Below are 26726 nucleotides of genomic sequence, written 5' to 3' on the forward strand. Positions count from 1 at the left end.
ATTTACTCTTTATCGTTTACACACAAACAATAAACGTCTAGAGCAAATTACCCACTGAGTAACAAATTAGCAGATAGTAGCCAATAAGAAGATCACAAGTTTATCCTGAGTTGGTGACTCTGCGCTGATGAAGGAAGACCTCAGAAAATGTTGTCCTCGGCTATATTTGTCCCAACTTTGGCTAGACCTGGGACAGCGGGGGGTCTAATGTTCAAAAGGTTAAAAAAAAATCTCCGCTTGTTGCTAAGGAACTAGCTGAGGGTCTAAGTCAGAAGGACTGTGTACTCAATGTGACAAGAATGAGTCAGTGATACTAAACAGAAAGCGTTTTTCATCTACTTCCCAGCAATGTGATGAGAAATATTAAGGGCGAGCAGCAGGGAAGGTCAAACACTCAACGTGCAAATAATGATCCACATCGGCAAGACTTGGACACTACAAAGTAGCAGGACCAATTTTAGACAAGTGTCGGATCTAGACGCTTAGAAGAAACTTTATTAGATCAAACCCCTGTAGATACTTCAACAGCATTTAAAGTTTTTGCGACAGCTGAGTAATAAAAAAAGAAAAAAAAAAAAAAAAAAAATTTTAAAAAGATTTTTTTATGGCAACCACCGTACTGTAGACACAAATACCATAACCACACCCCCGATCATAATACAGTTTACTTGATAGGCATATGGATTACAACTGACACTCACACCTACACACATTGCATTGCTGCTATTTCAAAACCAACCTTGAATTTAAATAAGTAGTACTCATTAATAAATATTAAGTATTTCATCAGTAAATGGGTGTATTGTTCTTTTTTAAGATTAAATTAGTGATGTCGGTATGTATGTGCCTCTGTAAGAAAGATGTTTAGAGGTGCAGATTATAAAAATCTTGATGACGACAACGTAAACACTTCATAAGACAAACACAGAAATGTAAGTTAACCCCCCCCCCACAGTAAGGAAAGTCAAATGTATAAATATGATAGATCTAAAGTGCATCTGTCAAAGACTTGTCGAATGAAAAGTCATCAGTGGTCCTATTTTTTAAAAAAAGGCTTACAAAACTAAAAATAGATATGTCTGAACGTGCAGCAGATATATTTAGCAAAAACTACTTACATACATGCACAGGTTTTTTTGTTTCGTTTTGTTTTGTTTTTACACAATGGGAAAAAGAAAAAAGGTAACAGATAAAAAGGAGAAACATTTTCACATTGTCAAGAGGTGATAATTAGTTCTGTGCCATTTCAGTCTTGTCTTGTTTGTTCACACTTGGCTTTACAGATTATTTTATCTAAATTTTAAGCAAACTTGGCTGATTTAAAAAAAAAAAAGCACACAGTGGTGAATAAGCTTTCTGCTAGAAATGACACTGCAAAACCTCTTCGGTTCACTCAGTTTATCCTGTGGTTCTTTATGCCCTCCCTTGTGAGAGGTGAGGGTTTTGGAGTCTAGATCTTAGGCAGCTTGGGAGCACTGATAAGAGGGTTGGTCTCTTGCAGAAATCGGCGCCCGGCACTCTTGTAGTCGTAAGTGCAGTCATGAGCCTCTGCGTAGCGGTGCGTGGCACAGAAGTTGTGACCACACCTAAAAGATTTCAATGAACACATTTTCAGTATGTATGCAAACAAGAAAGAAAAAAAAAAAAAAAAAAAAATCAAAATCTGATCTGGAAATAATATTTTATTTATAGTATGCTCCTCTAGTGACCTTACAGTCAGCAAATAAAAACATTCAGTTCCTCCATCAGAAAACATCATCTGCCCAATCATGAGGCTATTCTGCTGAGTCTGAATGCAGAGTCACATTACTCCCTCTTTAGCAAAGTTTTCTTTGACTAAAATCCCCTTACATGTGCTTTAATCTGGCTATTCACATCAGTCCATTAGTAAAAAGAGCAACGCGACTACAGATCTCTCATTCATTTCATTTTTAAGCACTAAAATTGAGTATATGAATTTAGTTATTTAATCACACAAGGTTACCATTTGACTAAACCATTATCAGTTATTCTTTTAGTTAATACAGTTGAGAGCTCTACCTTTTACATGACTCACCATATTCAAGTGGGTGACATTAAGAGATTAGAGATACATACTTTTGCATCAGATTCAGTGTGTACGCCCTGGACAAGACCCGAGCAAGGGAAGTGATCCAGGTTGATGTCGTGAGGAGAAACTTTGTTAAAGCTAATAACTTGTGGCAGCACAAGTAGTGAAAAGAGATGTGTTTTCACTGGAGAGACGGCTGAGAGACAAAATGATGAACTAGGAAAATGCCACTTTCTGCTAAAAGGGGTACCACAAGGACAAGATCGACAAATAGGGAGAGAGTTGATTTAGAGTCAGGCAGCGAGGGAGAGTGAGTGAATTAGCGCAAGTGGAAATGCTGGAAGCATTTGTACCTGCACTCGTAGCTGGTGGCCAGGCCAGTCTTCTTGCCACAGAGGAAGCAGTGCTTTGCGCTCTTCTTCTTGCTGCCTATGGGAGCCTTGACTGGAGGTAGGTGGTAAGTTGGAGTGCCTGAGAGTAGAGGAAACATTTTTTTATTTACTTTACAGGAGCCACAGTGGAATTACTGATCATGTAGTGAAAAGGTTTCTATCAGTGCCTGGAACGAATCTGGAAAAGGTTGGATAAACACAGAATCACGCAAGTGAGCTAAAATTGCATTTCTCTCTGTTCGGTACTTTCAGTAATGTTGTACTTCTGACCAAACCCCAGCAGTGATGTTGAGGCAGCCATTTTCAACAGCTGACACAAGGCAAAAGACCTGTTGAGGCATTACAAACTGGACTGTGATCAGATATCCAATATGCTTTAAATTTTCTCATCAGTCATCTGAAACCTGACAGTCTTAACCTATTTACTTTGTTTTGTCTAAGCTTCTATTTCACTGCCTTTTCATAGAGCACCAGGAGAGCGTTTTCATACCATGCATCATGTCTGATTAATTTCTGTCACCTGATACCTACAGAAGAGAGGGGGGGGGGGGAAACCGAAAAAAAAACAAAAAAAACAAAACCCACAAAATCCCTCAAAAACAGTGTTCGAAACTGTCACATTCATGTCGTCTTATCTGGTGTTTGGTAACCCCGACAGTTAATATCAAGCTTGGTTTATAATAAAGTGTGCATTTTAAAATAATTGCAGTAAATTAAACTTGATCTAAAAAGTAGTGAATTTGTGACACTTTTGAAAGGGTCCAAATAACTGTCAGTCATGTAAGTTTACATTTGAAAAGGGTTTGAGGAAACAGCTTTGCCATATGAACCAGTACCTTGTCGTAATTTCAGAAAGTGTAACAGAAAATACCCTTCAGTTCATTCCCTAAGTCAAGAAACACCAGTTCATGTCAGCTTGTACCCATGATAATTGTGTCTGTGGAAGCGTGCAGCTCGGCGAGGTTCGTGAACAGTGGGGATACGGGAGCAAACAGAAAACTGACAGCTCAATGATGAAGGTACAGGAAGCTTGTTATCAAGCGGCTGGCTCTGGGATTGGATTTTAATTGGTTTTTTAGACTTTAATCTGCTACCATACAGGTATACAGTGGATACAAATACAGTATATTCAGACCCATTCACATTTTCCACAATCTGCTGTGTAGTACACTTAATTTGAATTTTATTACATTTAATTTAGGGCTGTCCCAGTCAAGTTTTCTTAGCTCCAAATCCTTATCCGATTCATCAAATAAAGAACATCTGATACGTACATTTTCTGCGCACTCAGCAGCACTGTAACACACGGTGCACCGAGAGAGACGCAGGTACCTTTTTTTTTGTAATTTCAAGTATCTCAGCTTGTTTCAGTGGGTGTCAGTGTTGATACTTTCATTGAAACTGTTCACTGTTGTTTGTGTTCCTCTGCAGTTCAGTCACTGGTGACAGAAGGAAAGGTTCCAATGTTTTAATGGAGCACAATGGGATGATTGTGAAAGCTGGTGTACCTGGAGTACAATGGGTTTCTATGAAAAATACCGACCAGTTAAAATATGGTTGTTTTACAGGTCTGTACTTTCCTAATAATTTCCAAAGACGATTCCTGGAAACAATGATGTCATAGTAATTATAGGGAAAACAGATTTTCCTTCAAACAGCTCCATTTAAACCCAAGTAAATATCAATTTATCATTCATTTAGTACCTGAGACTTCATCCAACTGAACACCGTCTCTGTTTACCCTAAAGTTCGTACCAAATTACATAGTTCTTTCCAGGAAACCTCTGGAAAATTATTAGGAAATTACAGACTGGTAAAATGAAGCCTTAAAATATATCACAATATTTAATGGTTGCTTCAGATACGGATTTTGCAGAGCAGTTTGGTACAGCCCTAATTCAGCCAATGATGAAGACGTGAGAACTCATTTTTTGCAGATAAAACCAAAACATAAAATATCTAAATTACACAGTAAGTATTCAGATTCCTTGTTATCACCTTTTGTTGTGCATTTGCTTTCTTTTGCTTATCCTAGAGAAATCTATGGACCAGTCTGTAAAACTGCACTCAAGAACTACAACCATTACGGGAAAGAAACTCGGGTCTGGTGAGACACAAACTTAAATCATGCCCTGAATGCCAAATGCTACTATATCCACTGCCTACAGCTGGCCAACACACCCCTACAGTAAAGCATGGCAGTAGAGCAACACGCTAGACTGAAGTGGAAGATGTCCTTATTGAAGGAACCATGAATGATGTCAAATATAGACTGACCTTTGGGGGGGGAAAAAATAAAAAAAATAGATGAGCGCACACGCTATTTCATGGTGGAGGGATGACTCACTTTTCATAACAACCTGAAGTACACTGTCAGGACTAATAGCTAATGACCAATTGAAAAATCTGTCATTAGTTTGGTTGTTCAGTGTTGTTCGTAGCTGATTCCTGAGTTTGACCACCGCCAATAAATTCTCACCCTGTGGGAAACACTGATGCTGATAAACGAATGTCCAGTAATAAAAGAAAATGGAGAGACTTGACTCACTAATTTGTGTATTGACCTGTGCGTATTTTTCCATATTCTCTGCGAACATCCTAAGCACATCAGTGGCTGACATAAATAAAGAGTGTGCTGGTGCGTAGGCCAACCACCTTCTTTTGTTTGTGCTTCTTCTGCAGTTGTAGAAATAATGAATATTTGAAACCCTTGTGGTGCTTTGTTGTAGCCCTCATAACATGCGCTGAAAGCTTTCACGTAACATTTCTGTATGTGACTGCACCTTTCAAGAAGTGCATCATAGTTCAGAACTTTTTGGCTACAATGTGTTCACTATGGCATGGCTAACTTTAAAGTTACAGTGTACATGATTTTCAAGTCCACAACAAATCCAACCACCCTGATTTGCAACACTTTATTTATATACTAGTACTTAACATTGAGGTGTCTGTGCGTCTCCCTTACCTATTCTCCCGAATGAGGTCATGACTCGTCCAGCTGATGCAAGTGTGTTGGTGGCCTGTGAAAACAACAGTAACATTAAATGTTTTCAGAGCAAATCAATAAACGGCCTGCAGTGCTCAGCATTACAGAAAATTAGATTTTTAATAAAAGTTGTTTTGCTGGAAAAGAGCTTGAGGCACTTTAATTGGGCAAATAAGAAAATGTATGTACAGTATTTTCACAAGGAATAAAATCTACATCAAAAAAGTGAGGTATGTACACGTGTTACTGTGGATGCAGCAGGACAAACTATCATTTGGAAGGGTCAAAGAGGTACTGAGAAAACTGATATGGTTAAGGAGAATGGGTATGCCTGTCAGAAGGGGAGATCAATACAAGATGGAGTTAAGGATTATTATGACAGACCTTACCTCTGATGTCTGGTATTTTAGCTGTATGTATCAATCATGATTAATATTTGCATTTCTTCCTGTGTCTAACTTATTTACAAGACCCTGAATTTTGCCTGTGTGATGTGTGTGCTGCAAATATGAATTAAATAAATTTTTCATACATTAATGGTATATAGTCCAACTACTGCATTTTCATAAAATGTTTCATTGGAGAAGCAATGTTTGGGTTTTTTTTTTTTTTTAACCATTATATTGTGTGCTTTGCTGGGAGACACTATCATCACCTCATCTTGTGATAAAACTCATGGTATCCTGACCCAGAATTCTGATCTCTAAATAACTAATCAGTTTAATCTTAGCGAAATGTGTCGCAGCCAGACATCTCAAATACTGGCAATACAATGTATGTAGTTTTTTTAATATCTATGATTCTGGTCTACTAAAAAAATAACAAAGCAATTAGAAATAATGTGATTACCCAGACTGAGATATTACCATGTGATTTTGAACAATTCAGTGAATATCATAAAAGATAATGTTGTGACAATTATATCAAAAAGAGCTTAATATCACCCCCTTCTACTTTATTTTTAAGCATCTGCTACCTTTGTAGGTTGGGTTGAGTACAGAATAAGTTCTAGCAGACATTATTACTAAAGTTTAAGTGAGAGTAGTGTACAGATTACATCGTTTGAAGACTCACATATCCTACATAGTTCGGAACATTTCAAATTCTTTGAAGCTCAAAGCGAAAATTAACCATTAAAAAAATTTCACAAATCTAATCTTAATAGCAAAGAGTTTCACCATATAAGAGGCTGCTGCTCGATGCAACGATGCTGTTTGTCTCATGAGATCATCCTTAAGGATCCTGTTAGTTGGGATGGATGGCAGCCTGGAGCGGTGGGTGCACTGTCCTGAGGCAGTGGCAGGAGGCAATGTCAGTGCAAGTCCCAGACTCTCTCCAAGGCTGTCCCTGCTGCTGCTGCTGCTGCCGCCTGGAGCCCTTGTGGAGAGAGAAGCCAAGAGCTCAGAGCTGTTCAAAGGCCCCAGTGGCTCCTTAGAGGCTTGGTTAGCGAATTCAGTGATGCCTCTTGCTTCCCTTTTTGAGATCAGCTCTGGCCTCTTGCCATGTGACTCAACTTTAACACCATGAAGGCGTGGCGGATAAGTTGACGAAGTGGTGGAGGGGTGAGGGGATGTGTTGTCTGGCTTCACTTGTACGGAGGATTGTGCTTGAAGGTTGGTCTGTAAACAGGAAAGAGTGGAATCAAAAGGCTGAGGCAGCGGTCTGGTAGAAGTGGATTGTGAGGTGGAGTCGGGTAATTGAGAGGGAGGGTTGATATGAAAAGATTTGCCAAACTGTGTCCTATCAGCTCTGCTGGTGAGAGTATCACTTGTCCCAAGTGTCCAGGTACTAAGGGGGGACGGGGGGAGGGGCAATTGGTGCTGAGCCCCAACCTCGAGGGACCGACAACCTCCCTCTGGCTGGGTGGACACATTCAGACTCAGAGGATCTGTCAATTCTCCAAATGGAGCTCCAGGTTGTGTTGGCGCCAGCAGCCCAGTAGCTTCCTCTAACGAACCAAGCCCAACTGCCTCCCCTGCAGTCTCAGCTGGGTCAAAGGTGGCTTCAGGTGGCCCCCTGGTACACAGTGGAGGGAGCTGAGGGCACACACAGTCCCTCATCAACCTGGTGCTGCCAATGTCCAACCGGGAAACTTTGGGAGGGGGCCGTATTTTTGCAAATGGTGGGCATGTCTCCCATGGCTCCTCCTCCTGAAGCATATAACAAGAAGGCGAGGAGAACGAGGGAGGTGGTCGTCTAGGGATGGAGAAGTGGGCAGAGGTTGCAGCAGAGGAAGGCGGGGAGGGGTCTATAGTGTCATGGTCAGCGATTGGAGGTAGTTGTGCATTTGACTGCCGAGGCTTGCTGATCTGGGGGAGTGAACGAAAGAGGCGATGATGGTGTCTTGTGCTGGAAGGTCCTAGTGAGCCACTGCAGGGATGTGGGCTGACAGGAGGCCGTGGTTTTACCTTTGCTGCTTTCTTCGGCTGGAGGACGGAGACATAGATATTCAGATTATACCACAGATGATTTAAACTGCTTGTATAAATAAACTATGAGCATAAAAACATTACAGAGCAATTACAGTTTAATGTAATGAAAACTTCTATCCTCTTACAAACGCATGCAAATTAGTGTTTGGTGCAGTACATCTGCATTATGCAAAAATGGTTGAAGACTACCATTTTAGTCTATGATAAGCAGGATTCTATGTGTATGCATTTTAAAAATGGTGTGAAATTTAAAAGTGTCTCGGCCACATTTTCTGATAAGCAGTAAAACTTCAATTCTGTGATCCTGCAATCCCAGTAGCTTCCTACTTTCTTGTTGAGGTTCATGTCCTCCATCTTGGCTTTGAGCAGCTTCATTTTGTTCATGGTGATGGAGTTCTCAAGGTTCTGCTGCGCAGCTGCAGAATACTCTCCATCCTCCTCCTCCTCTCCGTACACATTGTACACTGAGCCACCACTGGAAAATATTAGAGGCAAAAACCCTCTTCCTATCAGTGATCTAAGAAAGCTGTCTGCAAAAACTCAGTTGCAGCAGTCCACAACTATCACTGAATAATCAATGTTAATTCCTCAACTCTACACTGGCCGCATAATTATATAATTATACTAATTTGTTTCTGTTGGTTCCTTATTTGTTCTTTTTTCCTGGCAACATTCTTAAAACTCAGAACCTAACACAATAGTCTGTTAAATTTCTGATACAGAAAACCGTTAGTCTCTGTTACAGGATGTTTAATGTTGGCCAATGTGAGCAAACTCCTGCCCCAATTCCTTTTATATGCATAGTTACAGTATTTGGTCAGTTATTAGTATAACAATATTATAACTGTGCTAGAAACATAGACGTTATGACAATATCCAAACCTCAGAGATTCAGATAGAGGGGTCAGGGTGCCATCTCCCCTGTCGACCACTCGAAAGAAGTTTAGCTGGTCCCCCTCACGATAGACCACAAACGTGACCTGCTTGCTGGCCACGCTTTTCTCCCAACCCTCCTCCTTTGTGCCCTCCATCAGGTCAGCCACCTCTTTGACAGGATCCTCCATGGTTACTGACAAAAAGTTAAAACCAGAAAACAGTATATCTTAATTCCAAATTCGGAATTTCCTGAAAAAAATATATTTTGATATGATTTATACCACAAATGTCCAGATATCATGTGACTATGCAGTTCTTTGATCTTTCTGTTACCTCTCCTGGTGTTAATTGGCCCTCCTCTCATAGCTAAGACCAGCTTCAAAGTGCAGCCCTCTGCAATGCTGCAAACACAAACAGACTGATGATCAATACAGCAGAATGAGCAGATGTTTCATTGCCTACTCTACCCCTATGCTTCTTAAACTTCAAAAGCATGCTGCAGTGGGATAGGCAAGCCTAGCAAGATCTCACCAGAGGCTGTTCATGTGGAAAATTAAGTGACAAGCATTCATAACAATACCACCATCTGCAGCCAGCAGAACACTGGAGAGTGAGGTCTGCATCTCATAAACTGACAAGGGTGGAGGGACAAGCTCTCTAAATATGACCAATATGTCACTTGTCTTATCCAGCTCTAAATCTCTGGCTCATTTACAACTTGCTGAGTTAAATTGACACTGAGTCACCACCACAGCAGGAAGGCTTATAAAGTGCACATGCAAATGATTCTAAATTTACATTGTGTGCTTTCAAACATTACTGGTAATTTTTCTAACAAGCCTTGTTGTATTCGTAAATTTGCCTCTGTGTTAGTGCTCTGAAGGACGGAAAGGGTCGGGAGGAATAGATTTACCCATAGTCATGTAGACAATGTTCATCGTCCAGCTCCAGATTGTTCCAGATAAGATGTTGCTGGGCAACAGGGATACCTTTACAGACAGTAAGAGGAAAAGAGTAGGACAGAAAAAACAAAACAAAACAAGAAAAGAAAACAACCAAAGTTGTCAAGGACCTATTTCATAGACTTCCGTCACTAATTTGATAGACAGGTGAGATGGAAATGCTACCAACAGAAGCAGGCACACACTACTAAAGATGAGTCATGTCTGCCCCCTAAAGAAAGAATTATGTAACTGCTGAAAAAAAGCAAATAACGTGAGATGCACTGTCAACTAAAATAGTGCAAATTTGAAAAATTTGTTCATGTACTACAATGTTCTCACATCATAAAGTCAGCTGTTCTTAAAGCTATAACTGTCAAGGTTGGTTGAACATCCACGTCTATATTGCATCTAATATTATTGCAAATGAGACCAAAGCAATAACATTTAAGTAGAGGGATGACAGCATAATGAATGCAAAGGCTCTCCAGAGCTACTCCTTGGAATGAGATAGAGTGTATGCACAGTCAGGAAGCTCTCTGTGCCCACATTGAGTGAACTCGCTGACCCAGTGCTGGAGGTAAGCCAGTGTTGAGTGAGCAATGGTCGCTTCATTGCAGAGTGGTATGCTCCATCGCAAACACACAGACTTGGCTGACACACCTCCGCACACAGAGAACAGAGACCTTTCTGACCAAAACTGAAGACAGCTGCAAAGAATGTGGATATTGAAGGTCATCATGATCTACAACAAAGCAATCTTAGAGGACTGCCAATGTCAAAAGCTAAAAAATCAATTTTGGATAAATTAAATAAATTAATTAATTCCAACACAACCCACACACCCCAATCCAAAACTACACTGTAGAATGGATTTTACCGTGTTCATTCGTGGTGCCTTCAGTGCTTCAGTTGGGAGACAAACCAGCAGATGAGTCCACAGATTTGTTGTGGTAATTATATTCTAAGGCAGCTGCATTTTACAAAGTCTGCAAATAGCCTGCCCTTGTTCCACATTTTTGCCCGTTGAACGCAAAGTGCATCCAGACATTACTTGTAAGATGGTTTAGTGTTGCGATTTAGCATGGCTCACTAGCTTCCTCCATTTTAAATAAAGGAAGAGAGCAACAATAGCAATGCATGCGTGCTTATGCACAAGGCATGGCCTGTAGTGCATAAAAACTGGATTTTAAATTAGGACAGATCATTACAGATTGAATATTTAATTTCAGGCGAAAGACAATAGTTCGAATCTCGATTAAAAACTGTAAGACCTACTCAACACTGACCAAGGCGGTTAGTGACAATAAGTCTGTAACAATGAGTTTTCTACCTGCTCTTCTTTATCTTAAACTTGATAAGCAGCTCTGATCCAAATCAAACGCACAAACATAAAAAAAATAAATAAAAAAAAACCCTTGAGAGCAGTTGTATATAAAAACAGCACACCTCAGGAGACTGAATAGACCAAACACAATGGTCAAACATATAGTATGACAAGATGTAAATAATATGCAGTATTCCAGAGGAGGTATGCATGTGACCCTTGTCCTCTCAGTCTATTAAAATAATTGATACAGCTTGCTGTCAGGATCAGTGCAATATCCTGGCTTATAAAACATGGACATTATTTATAACAACATGCAACCAATAGCATGCAAAAATTTGCAAATTACAAGTTAGTGAGCTTTGTACCTTCCAGCCTCTGGATCTTCGCCTTGACTGAAATGACAGCCTCAAAGGGTAACACACGCAGCTCAAAACAGGTCCCTGTCAGGGTCTCTATGTAGAGCTCCATAGTGTCATAGAAAGGGATCTTATAATGAAAAGCCCCCACGCTGTCGTCATTAAAAAAGGGCGGCTCCTTCCTGTCGGTCATCTTGGCAGGTTGGGAGAGAGACTTCAGGGAGATTGTGAAATGGGAGGGATGACCCAAGATGAGGGAGAGGGGGACAGGCACTGCTCACTGGCCTCATGACCTTCACACATCCTGCAGGATGACCACAGCTGTAAGTAGAAACAAAAGCAATGCATGATTATCATAACTTTTTAAGTTAAGGTTTGATTAGTTTAACCATTATCAGCCCCTGCAAACCAGTGTCTTAAATATACTGTATGTATATGTATGTATGTAAAATTTATTTTTGCACTGAAATTTGACATTTACTAGTTAACTCAGCACAGATAGTATTCCTGGCTAACTTCTCATAGCCATGTCATTTCATGTTTACACATGAATGAACCATTTTGACATTTCAATCAATCCATGTATTCAACTGCATTTTTGTGCAGACACACAGACTTTTTGAGCGGGGGAAAATCTATTTAGGTCGGCCACACAAACTCTACATATAGGAAAAACTACAGGATGTGGGTGATATTCATGCAATGACTAACACAACAACCGAGTTATGTACCTGATGAGGTAGTTTGATAAGTAACACAAACAAGATGGATCGGTGGTAACAGACAAAGTTAAAAAAAAATATGCTCATGAGTGTAATAAAAAACTGTCCAAAGAGTGAAACTGTCTTGTAGTACGTTTTAAACTGAGGAACAATTGTTTTAGAACAAGGGCACTTATCAGTGGCAGCAGACATGTGCAACCATCTTATGAAACATTCAGTGCAGCATTTAAGGCCCTGGCCAAAATTCAAGAATATCAGGTGTGTTACATAAGCCCAACAGTGGTATGAGGTGTCCTGTGCCTGACCGCAGCCTTTGATAGATCACCTCCTGTGTCACTTGACTCACTAACATCTAATAACGTATAATATGCATGAGAGGCAATTTAGTTCAGCTATGCTTTTATATATTCTGAAGAAGGAAGACAAATCGGATCCAAAATATTAAATAATATATACTAAATAATATTACGTCATATAACCCTGGACATGTTTATGTGTACATGACCTTCTATCACTTAAACGCAGAAATAACAGATGAATATAGGTTACAGTTTTACCTCTGGGAACCAATACACATTTTCTGTTTGGGACTGATGAGAATAACATATGGCTACTATATATTATCTTGTTCCTATATGTTTTGGAGTACAGCTGTCCACAAACCGCTGTCCAGGGCACTTATAACACACTGACCCTTTAAACTGAGAAGCTCTAGTAACTCAGTCAAACCCACAAATGAGATATACAACACTGAAGATGAACAGTCCCGCTGATTGTTGGCTCTGTAATTGTTAGCATACGAGGCCTGAGGTGTACCCATTCAGAGACTGAAGGGTAGTCACAACAGGCTATTCTCTAAAGAAAGCGGTTAGGTTGCCAAGTCTCAGGAGACGGTACGTGCAGATTGCCTCTATCTATATTTAACATTACATAAAACTGGTTGACCACACCATCACAGCAGAAGCCACATGCCAGGGTATCAAAAGATTTAAACTGGGTAAGCTAGCTGCCTGACAACGGGGATGAATGGAGTCGTCAATCGTCTCAATACAATTCCAGCGGCTAACGTTAGCAGAGAAACGTCACAAAAGCAGTATTTATACCTCCCAGTTTTAACAAAGCAATTAACGTTTGATGGTACTATATCGTTGAAAACCTGCTTACCAGTATCTTCTGCAATGATACGGTAGTGAAGCCCGTCTAGCCGACGCTGCTAACGGTACCTTTCGTTGCCATGCTAGCCAACAACTTAAACAATGGCTACCTTTCTTGGTGGCTGGCTAGCAGGCTGCTAGGCTACATTTACGGGGCTTCAGTCCTGTCCGGTGCAGCTATCGAGGGAAACGCTACGTTCAAAACTAAACTCATCACGTTTCACCCTAAAAAACTACACACGGCACAGACTAGACCGTCTACTGTTGTCGGTCGCCGTAGTCCCATTGTTGGCGACATCATCCTACCTGCCGAAGGCGGATGAACAACACCTTTCTGGCGCAATTTGATTGACAGACAAATAACCAATTGGCGTCAGGGCTGGTGAGGTGGGCGGGACAACTGCTTTGTTGTCGAAGCCGAGGATCAGTGGTAGTCACCTTCACATTCTACCGAGTTGGGACACAAGCTGTCAGAGAAAACATCACATTTTTCCGTACATCAGTCGTTATATCTGTAGGTATCAGGTTTAAAAATCCATCAAATATTTGGTTACAGCACTGATACAAATGTTTGTCCCTCTTCATTTCGTATTAAACGTCGGGGTTCCAGCCATTGACTTTAGACAGCTACTTCTTCGTCTTTTTAAGATGTAAATAGTGAATGTAAAAACACTTAAAATAAAATTAAAATACATATCTTAAATTAAGACTGAAGGCTTCTAACATGTTCACATGAGGTTTAAACTTTTCCCATACAAAATGTATCTCTGTTCAAAATGTCTGTTTTCAAATGTGTGCCAATTTGTAGCACCATGCCAGCAAACAGATTTTGTCTCCCATATGTGAGACAAAAAGGTCTTTTAATGCCATGTTCAAGAATTTCACCCTATGCTTTTACAGGGTTTGGACCTTTTACTTATTGTGTAATGTGGAAAATGTTACAGAATTCCCAGCAGCTGGTATGTTTTCTATAAAATCTAATATGAGAACAGCTACAAGACCTTTTTTTTTTTTTTAAACTTAAATTATACTAACCTCAGCAAAAACACAGAACCTTAATCAGACAAAAATGAAACAGAAATTGTATTAATAAACCAATCTAAAGTTCCTTTTCTTTGGAATGAACTTCCTGCTCATATTAGACACTGATCAATATTTCAGTCTAGACAGGCACAGTGCACATGAAAACAAGTAATTTGGAAATAATCACACACATTACAAATAGCATAAAATATGTTTCTTTTTAGTTATTAAAAATGAATTTCCTTTTTCAACACAGCCAAAGTTAAGAAATGGATGAATTTCTTATTAATAAAAACACTGTCAAAATGTCTAAGACAACAAGTAAACACATTGATTTCTCATAACCATGATATGGCACAAACCCAAATACATGGAATCTCAACATGACAAAGCCAAAGGATAAACACCTTCAAAACAAACAAAACCATTTACTGTTAATTTCTGCAGGCTTTGAGGCTAAGCATATGGTATGCTTATAAAGTGCTATCATGTATAATAAAGATTAACAGTATATAATAACTTTTACATAAAATGATTTGATGCCGAGATGATTTTGGAAATGCTGTCAAGAGATGACTGTAATCATTTTCATTTGAGTCTTCATCTTCCAAAAATAAGCCACAGTATTTATATGAATTTATATGAATAAATATTCTATCAACAGTATATTGATGCCCAATCTTTCAGCGATGGAAATTACATAAGAATTAATCCACATTCTACAAGTGTACAAATCTGGCTACTCAGAAACAACAGTTCAGTTCCCACCGAGAGCATTAAGTGGATCATCAAATATGTTGCTTGATTCTGCTGCTGTACTGGTCTCCTGGGATGGTGGTGTCTTCTTTGATTTATGTGGAGCCTTTGCCACTGGTTTCACTGTGCTCGGTGAGAAGATGTCATCTTTAAAGAACAGAGAGATGGACACAAAGTTTGGTTAAATATACCAGGCTTACAAAAGGTAGACCACACAGACAGTATCAAAAGTGTGCATTAAAAAACATGAATGCCTGCATGCATTTTATTGTTGCTTACCCATGTAATCATCAAATATCGACTTTGTCTCTCCCTTTGTCTTGGACTTCTGTTTTGGTTTTAAAGTGTCTGTCAGGTCAGCAAAAATGTCAATGTCGTCATCGAACAAGCTGGCATCAATGGTCTTCTCTTTGTGCACCTTGTGAATTTTAGGCACAGTGGCTACTTCATCCTGAGAACAAAGAAAATTCAACCGATAAGGAAAGAAATGGAACAAGTTCTTATGATGGCACAGATTAACCTTGACCGTATTATCATCAATGTAAAACAAAGGTACCTGGAAGATGTCCTGCTTTGAATAACTACTGCTGTTCTTGATTTCTTTACTACTTGTGGATGAGGGAGTGGAACTATTGCTCACTCCGAAGATGTCCTCATCATCATCATCATCATCCTCCAAAAAGGACGAGGCCTTGGCTTTCTTAGCGGTTGACCTTGGTTTGACCTTTTGGAAAAGGTCATCAGTGTTGTCATCAAAAATGGATGTGGGTGTGCTTTTGTCTTCATCTTTCTTCAATCCCAACCCGCTACTGGCCTGAGGTTGTGCAGTCTTGGCAGTTTGTGTGGTGGAAGGTGTGTTAGTGACCGAGGTGGCCTCAAACAGACTGTCTGAGCCAAAAAGGTCATCCTCATCAGAAGATGGAAGCACCTTGGTACTGAGGCTGTCCTTACTAGAGTCTGTCTTTCCAGCGCTTTTAGATACTGGTAATGTGAGTACTGATGGTCTGGGGGAGATTTCAGAGAGTGAAGGCTGAGCGGGTGAGGAGGCAGGCAAGGCTGTGGGTGCAGATGAGTTAGGTAGTGTGGGACTGGCATGCGTCTGGCTGGATTTGTCTGGTAGGGGTAAGACTAAACCAGACAGACTGGGGTTTGGCCCTGGAACATCTCCACCCAGGGTGTCTTCTCTATCCTCCACAGATCTTTGGGCAGCTTGCTGCCTCGCAGCTCTGGACTGAGGTCTCCGATGTATAGAACCTTTGGCACGACTCTGCATGACAGTAGATTTGCACTCACAATGACACACCAGAAATCCAATGGAAAAGCAACTAAAAGCATTCTAGATAACAGATATTATTCTCTAGGAATCAAAAACCCACCTTGTGTGCGCTCTGCAGTGTTGTAGCCTGAACTGGGGTGTCGAAGCTCACTCCTCCCTCACTGTCCGTCAGGGCTCCTGCAGGAGTTGTTGCAGGGCTGGGACTAAGGCTGGAGCTAGACACCCCAGAGGAGGAACTAGGACCCATGCCAGGGAGTACACTTACAGCCCCTGGCATACTGGGGACGGCACCAGGGAGCAACGCAGCAGGGTTGACCATCAGATTTGCCTGAATGTAAAATGAACAGATGCACCAGTACAAACTTTTATCAAGGCGAAAAAGACACCAAGAATCCTGAGCACTGAACAAAGACTATTTAAACAGACTTTCTAATTAAAATGACTTACATTTTTACATTTCTATGACTCAAAACTACACTTTTCAGCTACTCTCTATTCATGAAGTCTCTCAGTGTGGTTCCAAGCAGCAGATCACTCAGAGGAAAATGAAAAAACAGAACTGTGGAAGGAAATGAGGCAAGAGCAAGATGCAGGAGTAACATCTAGTGAAACTGAAAGAGTGAGCAAATTCTTCCAGTTAAGCAAAATCAAAAAAGAGGAATTATCTCAATTTGATAGTCATGCCGCCATGTCATAGCCAGGTTTTTTTTTAATGAAAAAGCCCAGACAGAAGAAACCTCAAAAGAGAAAACATGTATGTGGGAATAGGAGAGTGTTTCCTCAGGAAGAATCAGAGTGAAATGTCAGGAATGAAGACTTTTGATTCAATAAAAATAAAAAATTACTTTAAGTTTCCCAATCCTTGATGAGGAATCTTTAGGTTTTACAGGACTTGGTGCAGGTTTCTGTGTGGTCAGATTACAGCAGGATCAGAATTTTATCCAATAAAGGCATTTCTTGAGTTCATGTAAGAACATTACTATCTTTGAATAGGCAGTCAGTTACGAGGTAGATGTGTTTATCACAAAGTATAAAAAACAGCTAGTACAAAGCAAAAATTATTTCTATTTCAAAACGACATGGCCACACAAGTATGTGTGTTAATGGCCTTAAAAAACAAGTAGTTCATGATATTACTGAAGACAGTTTATGCCTAGAGTGGACTCACCTGAATCTGTGACACAGACTCTGGACTTGCTAGTGGTGCCCTGTCAGTAGGTTTACTGGGCTTCTCTGCTACTTTCTGTGAATGAAAATCAAAGAGAAAAAACAAGAGAGAGATCAAGTTTCTCCTGTTGATCTTTAATTGACCATTTACCCTATCATTTTCCAATGTAATATACAAAGCTGGAAGGCAGGAATGCGCCTTGTTCTAATCGATAAAATATTTAAATTGCTACCGGAGGAGGAGCTTTTGGCTTGGTGGAGCTGAAGAGGTCATCCTCTTCATCATCGGCAAACAGACTCTGTGCTGTGGGCTTCGCTGAGCTGAGCTTGGAGCTCTAAAAAGTAAACACAGTCATGTATCCTTACCATGTAGGGATGACATCTGCATTTAGCATTCATTTGAGTAAAACATGTTACGTGTAGAGAGAAAAGAAACAGATATACAAACAGATACGACTATCTAAAATACTGACCGCAGCTTTCCCTGAGGTGGCAAAGAGGTCAACATCTGGGTCATTGTCCCTCTGCTGTGTCTGACTGAACAGGAGCTCCTCGTCCTGGAACACACCTGTGCTCTTTGCTTGTGGTCGCTCCTCTGTGGGCTTTAAAATAAATAAATAGATAAATAAATAAAAATACAGGAGACACATTTTAAATTCTTGACTTAAGGAGAAACTGTATAACAATGCATTTAAATCAATTCTTCAAACTATTCTTAGGTTTACTGTAAATCATACAAACCTTTAGTGTGTTTTTGCCTGTGGTTTTACTGGGCGTGAATATGGGATCAGTCCAATCTGATTCATCTTCCTCCTCATCTTCAAACAGACTAACAGTATTTGTTTTAACTTTCTCTTCCTTTTTGTCCTCCTTCTTAACATTTGGTTGTGGGCTGTCCTTGGAGAGAAAGTCGTCATCATTGTCCTCTTCATCCAATGGGCTCTTTGTCTGCTTGCCGTCAAGAACGTTAATGCCTCCAAAGAGACTGACGGCTCCAGCAGGCTTCTTTTTACTTTCACTAATCTCTGGCAATCCTGATGATGGGAGTGGTTCTGGGGTCTTTGCAGCTGGACTCTCCCGCTGTGAAGGCTTGTCCTCTGTTGCCGTCCTAGAAACTGCAAACTCCTCTGATTTCTCTAATGGGGAAGACGACTGAGATGCCACAGCAGGTTTCTGAGGAATACAGGTATTAATAGAATTTAACCTCAGAGTGGGAGACAATGAAATTTAAATGGTATGAAAAAAAAAGAACTAATTTTAAATATCACTGTTGTGTTACAAACACAGAGCCAAATAGATTTTTTAGTTTGGTGTTTTCTGTTTAATTGAAGGTCCTCTGTGCAAGCTTCAAAACATGACTGATTTTCATGACAAATGTGATGTTACAAAAAAATAAGCTAAAGCACTCACTTTAGCTGCTGGGGCTGCAGTGTTGGTTTTGACAGTAGGTTTGATGCCAAAGAGGGATCCTTTATCTTCATCATCATCACCCTCATCTTCAAACAAGAGTGCAACTCTCTGTGGCTTCTTCTGACTATATGAAAAGCAACATAACAGGAGGATAGATAATAATCCTTGGCAATTCAGTATTTCAAAAGTGAACTTTATTCAATAAAGTATGATGAAAGTGATTTTAATACAATTTGAACAGCGAGCATACATTTTTTTTGCAGTTTCTAATGCAATAATGAAAAAAAATCATTAATACTGTAAATACCTTGACTCTTTTGTTGGAGCAAACAGATCGTCCTCATCCTCGTCGTCAAAGAGGCTGCTTTTTTTAGGTGTTTTGGCACTGGGGAGACTGGAGGGGGCGCTGGCGCTAGGCTTCATTACTCCTGTCTTGGTCTCTGGCTTTGTTGTACTACTTTTGGAACTTATCCACTGGTCCTGTCATTCAAGAAAATAATCTATCATATTGTACACTCAATTGAATACTGGCAAGCAGCAGAAAAATAATATTTGTTTATTGCCATACCTCATCATCGCTGAAGAGGGAGCTGGACACAGTCTTACTGGGTTGTGTTGTGGAGGCTTTAGCTTGATTAGGTTTTGGTTTAGATACAGCTGCAGATGCAAACAGATCCTGCAAGATGAAGAACCAGATTATTGTCATGGACTCAGAAAGAACAAGCCTAACCTAATTCAATTTTGTTCAAGTGTGTCAGTATAGTCAGTTTTCAAACCTCTTCTCCCTCGTCATCAAATAATGACAGAGAGGCCTTGCTGGTTTTGCTCTGGCTTGTAAGGTCAGTTTTAGACTGACTCTTAGGAATGGTTGGAAAAACCTGTAGAAAGCAAATACATATAGTCTTATGAAAATATACATTATCACTGTTACTACTTTTCTCCAAGTAAAGTTAGAAAGCCTTACTTGTGTATCTTCATCATCAGAGAAGAGGCCTCTGGTCTGGGGTTTCTGAGTCTGCTTGACAGCAGCTTTCCCAACATCTGGAGCAGGCCCATTCTGAAACAAATAAAATGAAGATTTAATGAAAATGAAAATGGAATTTGATATACATAGCTTTCTAAATTGTAACTTGATATTTTAGTCCTGGTGCAGAGCAAAGAGCAGTGAACAGTGTCACCAAGAGTAAAGGCCAGCAGTGTACTCCAAACTAAATCACATTTAGCCTTTCTCAGACTGCACTTTAACATGAGCAAACATCAATATACTGACTGCAACTAGGTCTGTTCATTTAATGGCATTCATGCCTGATAACTGAGCATGTGAATCATTGTTGGAGCAAGGGCAACCTCAAACCCCAAAAAAAACACCAAGTTACACTAAAACTGGTATAACTCTGTAGATAAAATGTGAAAATACTCTGAGGCTATCAACCAGTTGACGGTGTAGTGAAAAACAGTAAAAAACTTTTGACAATTTAAGCCAGACAGCCTGCAAACACTGAGTTACTGGAGCCCATGGAGTCCAATTTGGTCAAAAACCAAAAAACTATTTGGTCATTTTGCATGTAAAAACACACCAAATGAGATTTGGTCTGGAGCATATTGGTACACAATGATCTATTCAGACCTCCTCAGATTTCTCAGACTCCTCGCTGGTAGACGGGTGACGTTTTTTCCTGCCTTCACTGAGCACGCTTTTAGTCCCAGGACCAAACATGGAGATGGCACCAGCTGGCATCTAAACATAACAATGAATTATCAACATGGAGACTCTTCAATGTGCCACAAAAAGCACTATGTAGATGTACCAAATTAAATATGTAATTCAATACTGTGAGCCATCAGTGAGAAACTCATATGTTGATCTTTACCTTCTTCTGGGGTGGTTTAGCCTGCTCTTCCACAGCAACCTCCTTACTCTGACCTGGAGTTGCCGTACTGTACTTATCATTGAATATGTCACCATCCTCGTCGTCTTCATCAAACAGGTCAATAGCCATCTTGGGTTTGGGTTTCTCCTTTTCAGCTGAAAAAGAAGGGAAAACATCAAACACACAGCAGTTGGAGGGTGAGGATCCCACCTGAACTTGGACTGTAGAACTGAAGTGCCCATTCTCACACACTTACCAGAGTCAGATTTTTTAAGACTTTTACCACTGAAGAAGTCATCATCCTCATCATCTTCATCATCCTCATCATCAAACAGCCCACCTCCTCCTCCACCAGCACCAGCCCCTGTAGGAACCGGTCCGGAAGCAATATTGGTCTTGGGAACTGGAGTTCCATTCTCCTTGCTCCCCACTGAATCCGAGTCATTCCCTGAACTGAAGAGGCCGTTATCTGTCAGGAGAAAGTGATTTGATTTGTTTGAGGATGATGAAGCAGATTTAAAAAAAGTAATATTAGCTGTCATACAAGTGACTGCTACTACCTGGGAATATTGAAACAGCACCCGGTGGAATCTTCTTTCCAGGTTTGCCAGATTCTTGGACAGAAAAGAAAAGTTATGCAACTATCTGCTACTCTACTTTATTTCAGTATGTCTGTACATATCTTCACACATTGTTGTCTTACCTGCAGTTTGAGCTGTGCTTTTCGTGCTTTCATTCATTGCTTTTTTCTCTTCAGACACAGAAGGCTTTGGTGCCTCAGAGAAAAGATCACCCTGGATGGCATAGCATAATGCGGCACAAATAAAAATCTGGCTGCAGCCCAGAGTTTCTATGTGTGTGGAACTGGATTTAGAGGGAGCACTGAAAATCATTTAATTTAAATGTACCTCGTCATCGTCAAACAGGCCTCTCCCTCCACTGAAGAGGCCGCTTGTCCCTCCAAATGGGGAGAAATCGTCGTCATCCATCTTTGGTGGCTTAAACATGTCATCACTGTCGTCTTCAGCTGCTGTTACAATGCACATAAACAGTACTGAGCAACATGCTGGGAAAAATGGCCGTGCTGTGAAGATAACTAAGGCAGAGTTAAACAAAAAGCCTGAATTGCACTGATGATGAATGGAGGTCCTACCCTGTGACTTTGAAGGCTTTGGTTCTTTTCTGCCTTTACTTTTCTTCTTAGATGTCAATGCTTCCAAGACATGATATGGTAGAAAGAAAATAACCATAAGCATGCACATGCAGTGATGGCACTCATCCCTGAAACACTTTTAATGTAAACCTCGAATAAAAACATTGGTCCTTTGACTTTTACTAAAATTAAATATGGAGAGTGGGAGGAACAAAAAAAAAAAGGAAATTCAAACTGAGATAATATGATATACTACCAATTATTTGTTAATGACAGGGACTTACATGCGCGATCTCCCTCCTGTTTGTTGATTGGTTCGCCTTTGATCCGGGCTGCCAGCTCATCAGCAAAAGACGATGGACCTGTGTTCTGAATGTGATATAAAAACAACCAGAGCAGATTTTTTTTTCCCTGAGGTATCAACATATCTGAATGTCTTCTGACTTAGACTATAAAATAGGCCACTAAGAAAGATCTCTAAACTACTCAGGTAAAGTTATAACAGGCATACCTTTGTGTCGTCATCATCATCCTTGTCTGATTCTCCAAATATGTCAGAATCCTCATCATCCTCCTCGTCATCATCCTCATAACTCAACATGGATGACTTCTAGGGGAGTGTGGGAGGAGAATTCAAAATTATAAATTTGTTCGGTTTAAATGTATTCTTTGATGTGGTGATCAGAAAGGCATCCTTACCGTCTTTATATTATTGTGACCTTCCTCCTCCTCCTGATTAAAGTCCTCATCTGAATGCTGTTTAAATTAATTAATTAATTAAATCGAGTTTTTTGATTTTCCTGTGTAAGATGCAAGATTAAAAACCTTGATAAACCCTGTGAAACAATAAGAAAAAAAGGTCTTACAACTGCTTCTTTGTCATCTTCACTCTCGATCACACTGTCTCTGTCGCTGTCAACTGACATTTCTGGAAAGAGAATCGCACACAATGAGGGAAATAAACACTACATTGCGTGAGTGCTGATGGGCGATGTACAGCACCAGAAGAAGCTGCAATCAGTATAACTACCATCACTTGAGAGATCACCAAGTCCAACATCATCTTGTTCCATGAAGGCCCTGGAACCAATCAGATATGGAAGTGGCCTGTCCACATAGAGATCCTAAAAGACAAGGGCAAAAACAGATACACAGGTTAAAGTACATTAATGAAAAGATGCATTATAACATGCATTTGTACAGTAATTGCAGTAATCCTCTATGCTGCTTCAAGCTCAAGAGCACACCTTGGGCTCTAGGATGGCCTCCACTCTGTCAGGGACCTCCTCGTCCTCTGAGTCAGAGTTTCCTGCTTTGATGTCCAGATGCTCAAAGGCCGACTCCAGTACTTTCAGACCATAATTCACAGCTTCTTGCATCTTAGGGATCAACTCTGCCTCTTTCTGTTCTCGAGTCTTTTCCTTGAGGGGAAACATAAATCAGAGTCACCAGGAAAAGACTTGTGGTTACTGTGGTCACATTATCCTGGAAATGATAGCACCAAAATGCATTATTCAGTGTTATACTGGTTGGTGTCTTTGTTTTCTGTGCCAGAAAATTTTAAGAGCTGAAAGAATGAATTCTATAAACCTGCTCAGGCTGCTTTTCCATAGCATCAGCCTTTGGTATAGTTTCTTCCACCTCTTCATCATACACTCTCTGCACAAGGACACAAACAAGAAAGATTTTTGTTTTACAAGAGAGGAAACAAAAGTTCACCACAAGATGTCCTTTAGTTTGTAAATGAATTGTCAAAGTTATAGTATGCAAAGTAAAACCAAAGTACGGTAAAATATTTCAACTGTATACATTACATTTTCTATAAACTGTGTATTGGAGAGCATGAGAAAGTCATTAAAGACAGAGTGTAAGCAGCTGTCTGTGGCCTTGGTGTCACGGATCAGACTGTCCAACTGCTTTTCAATGTCATGTGTCTTCGACAGCATTCTCTGGGAGAAGTCTTGGAGGAAGAGAAAGAGCTGTGAAGAAAAAAAAAACCAACAAAATAGTTATGGAGACAGCAAGAGTTGCACAGTTACTTTCGTCACACCAAAGCAGAACACATTTCACAGTCCCCTCAACTACTTTGATTTGTAAAGCATTTCTGCAATATTTCCCTGCCTATAAAAGAAAAGATGATGATCAATTGCTGTTTTCTTTGCTTATATCAAAGCTGGGGAAGACGTTTCTGACTTACCCCAGAGTCAGCTGCCAAAGACCAATTTGCACTGCTCTGTCGCATTTCTTGAAGAGTCCAGGGTCTCTCCCAAATCTGAGCTTCTTTCTCTGAGTATTCACTCCGGCTTGGGCCATTTGCCATTCCCTCCGGCAACCCACTCATCTGCAATCAGATTACTTGTTCTTATCAATGTCATTAACAAGTCAGATGGGTTTTTAGACAGCTTTCATTAGTAAATCATGAAGGGAAAATCCCCCAAATAATTTATACAAAATGTATATATATATGTATCCCACATATTTGTTTTAAACCAGTTTCTGCTTAAGGTAAACAGCTGAGAGACTGCTTGAATGTAAAAGCTTGTTGGGAAACATTTAGGCAACCTTATATGCACACAACGAGCTTTCTTCTGCAAATTTGTAGTGTTATTGCCAAAGCCCAAATCCTAAACTGTAGTGATGGTATCGCCTACAGGCAAGTCATGGACCTGCTCCAGACACTGAAGGTAGTCTGTGAAAGGATTGTGGCATTCCTCCACACAATCAGGGGCATCAACAAGGCCAAATAAATGACATTGTACTTCCCACCAAGGAACAACCAGTATGGACTAATGCCCTCTATTTAAACGTTTAAAACTCCCCTCTGTAAAATAAACCAGGCAGAAGATCATTTACCCCCATGTTTTTGAATGCGTGATATGTTCAAGTTACAGTGTGTCTGCATTATTGTGCATGCCAATATCCATACTCTTGTAAGACATTTTCCGTCAGGGGAAAGTCTTTTTCTTACAGACTGTTGTGGGCATAATATCTCAATAGAAGCGTCCGTGAGTCCACAGAATCAGATTCAACGTCAATAGAACCAAATGATGACACAATAAATTCAACTTTGATCCTCTGATTCCTGCTCATAGGGAGACTGTCTGTGTGTAGATAAGAGACTTTGGTTTCCAGAACAACTGACACACCACAAGATAAATTCCGTTTTTACTTGTAACGTTATTTTTCTCTTTAACTGATGTAATTTTACTGCTACACTTGCGATACAACGAGCTAACTTTAGACTTTGGCAATAACGTTATAAATTTGCGGAAGACAACTTGTTGTGTCCATATAACGTTGCTTAAATGTTATTTCCTACGCCTAGCTTTCTCATTCAAATAGATTTGCTTCTAGAAGAGAAAGCGGGGACTGTTTGGCTAGCGGCTAGCTCAACTTAGCTAGCCAACACTAACGTTAGCTTCAGCTGTTCCTAGTAACACAGAGTAATATATCCACTCAAATTTAAGCACTCTCGTGGTTACCTTGAATACCCCTGGTCAACTGCTGTCCACGATGGTCAACTGTAGTCACAAAACGACGTAGAAAAATAAGATCGATTATGCTAAATTTGGCCTTTCCCTCATTGGTCTTCTGACAGGTCAGCCATGTTCTGTCTGCAGACGGTCACCTGACTACTGTTGCCTGGCAACCCAGTGAAAGTGGGGCGGAGTGGAACGAACCGACAGCCGAGGCAAAGAGAGGAAGGTAACGGTCGTGCCGGAAACAACCCTCCGCTGCTGCATGGGTAAACAGTAAAGTTGAGTTTATCGCCTATGAGTTTCACACATACCTATCTGGGCCTAACGGAGATCCATTTTATCTATATTGATTCATTTTAAATCAGCCATTTTAACATTAAGTACTGAAAGTGCTTTAGCTATGTCCAAAGTGTTCACTTTGATGCCCACTTACTCATTCACTCCCTCAGGATAATATGGCATTTAGTTAGAATGTCTTCGAAATTAAAGAAACTCAATATGCTGTTGGCGTGGATGGAGGATGAGTCAACAGGCCCCTGGCTAACGACATGTAAAAGGCCCCCCACCCCTCCTACATAGCAGCAAGACACCCAAACTGAAAGACAAAATGACTACACATGCTGTAGCCACTTCAAGGTCATTTTTTTCTGTTTGTAGGTTGATTTTTTTTTAATCTCATCATGGTCATTTTGCATCTCTTTGTTTCTTGTCTTTGTTTAGTTCTTTTGCACCTTTTAGTGTCTGTTATGTGTATGTTTGCAGTCTTGCATCTCTTGACACTTTGCGTGTCTGTCATTGTTCTGTATCTGTAGTTATTACGTGTTTTGATGGGTTTTTTTTGTTTCTGTCCTTGTTTTGTATCTCTTTGTAGTCATTTTGGTTTTCGTGTTTTGTTTTTTTGCATCTCTGTGGTTATGTTGTACTCATTTTGCATCTCTTTGTTGACATTTGATTGACTTTGCAACAATTAATGTTAACCGTCCCTTTAACGGACGCATAGGTCCATGGGGCAGCTTACCCGTTTGGACCCTGGGCCTGTGCCCGGTAATCCATCCATTTCTGTTCGTTCTCACTAAAGTTTGTCTCTTCATTTACCTCCTGTTTGCATCAGATATTGAGAGCCATATTTTCAACACACAAGCCTACTAAGCAATTAAATGACAATTACTATTGCAGCTAAGCTGATTTGCCACTTAGCACAATGTTGGCTGTAAGAGGTTCAAAAATTTGTGACTCTGCAAAATGAACTGACACCCATACTTAATATAAAGTTTTAATTTAATGGATAACATTTTATGCACAAAATGATAATCATTGCAAAGCCAATCACCAGTTTTATACATTCTATTTCT

The 26726-nt window shown here is 40.2% G+C and overlaps 2 protein-coding genes across 4 annotated transcripts; both read right to left on the reverse strand.

The window, feature by feature from the left end:
• Positions 1 to 475: 475 nt before the first annotated feature.
• Positions 476 to 13565, reverse strand: zfand4 (zinc finger, AN1-type domain 4). Its single transcript, XM_040139939.1, has 10 exons — positions 13250 to 13565; positions 11373 to 11684; positions 9650 to 9725; positions 9070 to 9137; positions 8743 to 8929; positions 8188 to 8335; positions 6607 to 7854; positions 5408 to 5462; positions 2404 to 2521; positions 476 to 1586 (listed from the first exon to the last, which is right to left on the reverse strand). Exons 2-10 carry the CDS (start codon positions 11554 to 11556, stop codon positions 1451 to 1453), a joined length of 2220 nt encoding a protein of 739 aa, XP_039995873.1. The 5' UTR covers positions 11557 to 11684; positions 13250 to 13565; the 3' UTR covers positions 476 to 1450.
• Positions 13566 to 14466: 901 nt separating this feature from the next.
• On the reverse strand, positions 14467 to 25618 carry washc2c (WASH complex subunit 2C). 3 transcript variants are annotated; one of them, XM_040139336.1, is made up of 31 exons: positions 25378 to 25618; positions 24093 to 24236; positions 23710 to 23874; positions 23486 to 23554; positions 23143 to 23316; positions 22926 to 23019; positions 22762 to 22823; positions 22595 to 22651; positions 22407 to 22505; positions 22180 to 22264; positions 21896 to 21955; positions 21651 to 21769; positions 21446 to 21536; positions 21303 to 21356; positions 20999 to 21211; positions 20743 to 20897; positions 20499 to 20609; positions 19836 to 19928; positions 19648 to 19749; positions 19440 to 19547; positions 19179 to 19351; positions 18872 to 18995; positions 18203 to 18634; positions 17935 to 18063; positions 17695 to 17796; positions 17463 to 17537; positions 17140 to 17199; positions 16395 to 16622; positions 15575 to 16285; positions 15298 to 15469; positions 14467 to 15165 (listed from the first exon to the last, which is right to left on the reverse strand). In XM_040139336.1, the coding sequence occupies exons 2-31, from the start codon at positions 24234 to 24236 to the stop codon at positions 15020 to 15022; spliced, it is 4407 nt and encodes a 1468-aa protein (XP_039995270.1). In that variant the 5' UTR covers positions 25378 to 25618; the 3' UTR covers positions 14467 to 15019. The 3 variants fall into 3 exon arrangements, with proteins under 3 accessions (XP_039995270.1, XP_039995269.1, XP_039995272.1); XM_040139335.1 differs by having other exon boundaries at positions 21651 to 21772; XM_040139338.1 differs by lacking the exon at positions 17140 to 17199 and having other exon boundaries at positions 21651 to 21772.
• Positions 25619 to 26726: the final 1108 nt, after the last annotated feature.

The sequence above is a fragment of the Xiphias gladius genome, chromosome 11 (assembly GCF_016859285.1).
Source record: "Xiphias gladius isolate SHS-SW01 ecotype Sanya breed wild chromosome 11, ASM1685928v1, whole genome shotgun sequence".
Taxonomy (NCBI): Eukaryota; Metazoa; Chordata; class Actinopteri; order Istiophoriformes; family Xiphiidae; genus Xiphias; species Xiphias gladius.

Coding starts and splice junctions, on each gene's coding strand:
- zfand4 (XM_040139939.1), bottom strand. CDS start 11,556: ATGACCGACAGGAAGGAGCCGCCCTTTTTTAATGACGACAGCGTGGGG. Junction 9,726..11,372: donor GAAGATCCAGAGGCTGGAAG/GTACAAAGCTCA, acceptor CTGTCTGTAAAG/GTATCCCTGTTGCCCAGCAA. Junction 8,336..8,742: donor CCTCTATCTGAATCTCTGAG/GTTTGGATATTG, acceptor AATATTTTCCAG/TGGTGGCTCAGTGTACAATG.
- washc2c (XM_040139335.1), bottom strand. CDS start 24,236: ATGAGTGGGTTGCCGGAGGGAATGGCAAATGGCCCAAGCCGGAGTGAA. Junction 20,610..20,742: donor CTAAACCACCCCAGAAGAAG/GTAAAGATCAAC, acceptor TGTTATGTTTAG/ATGCCAGCTGGTGCCATCTC. Junction 15,166..15,297: donor GATATTTGATGATTACATGG/GTAAGCAACAAT, acceptor TGTTCTTTAAAG/ATGACATCTTCTCACCGAGC.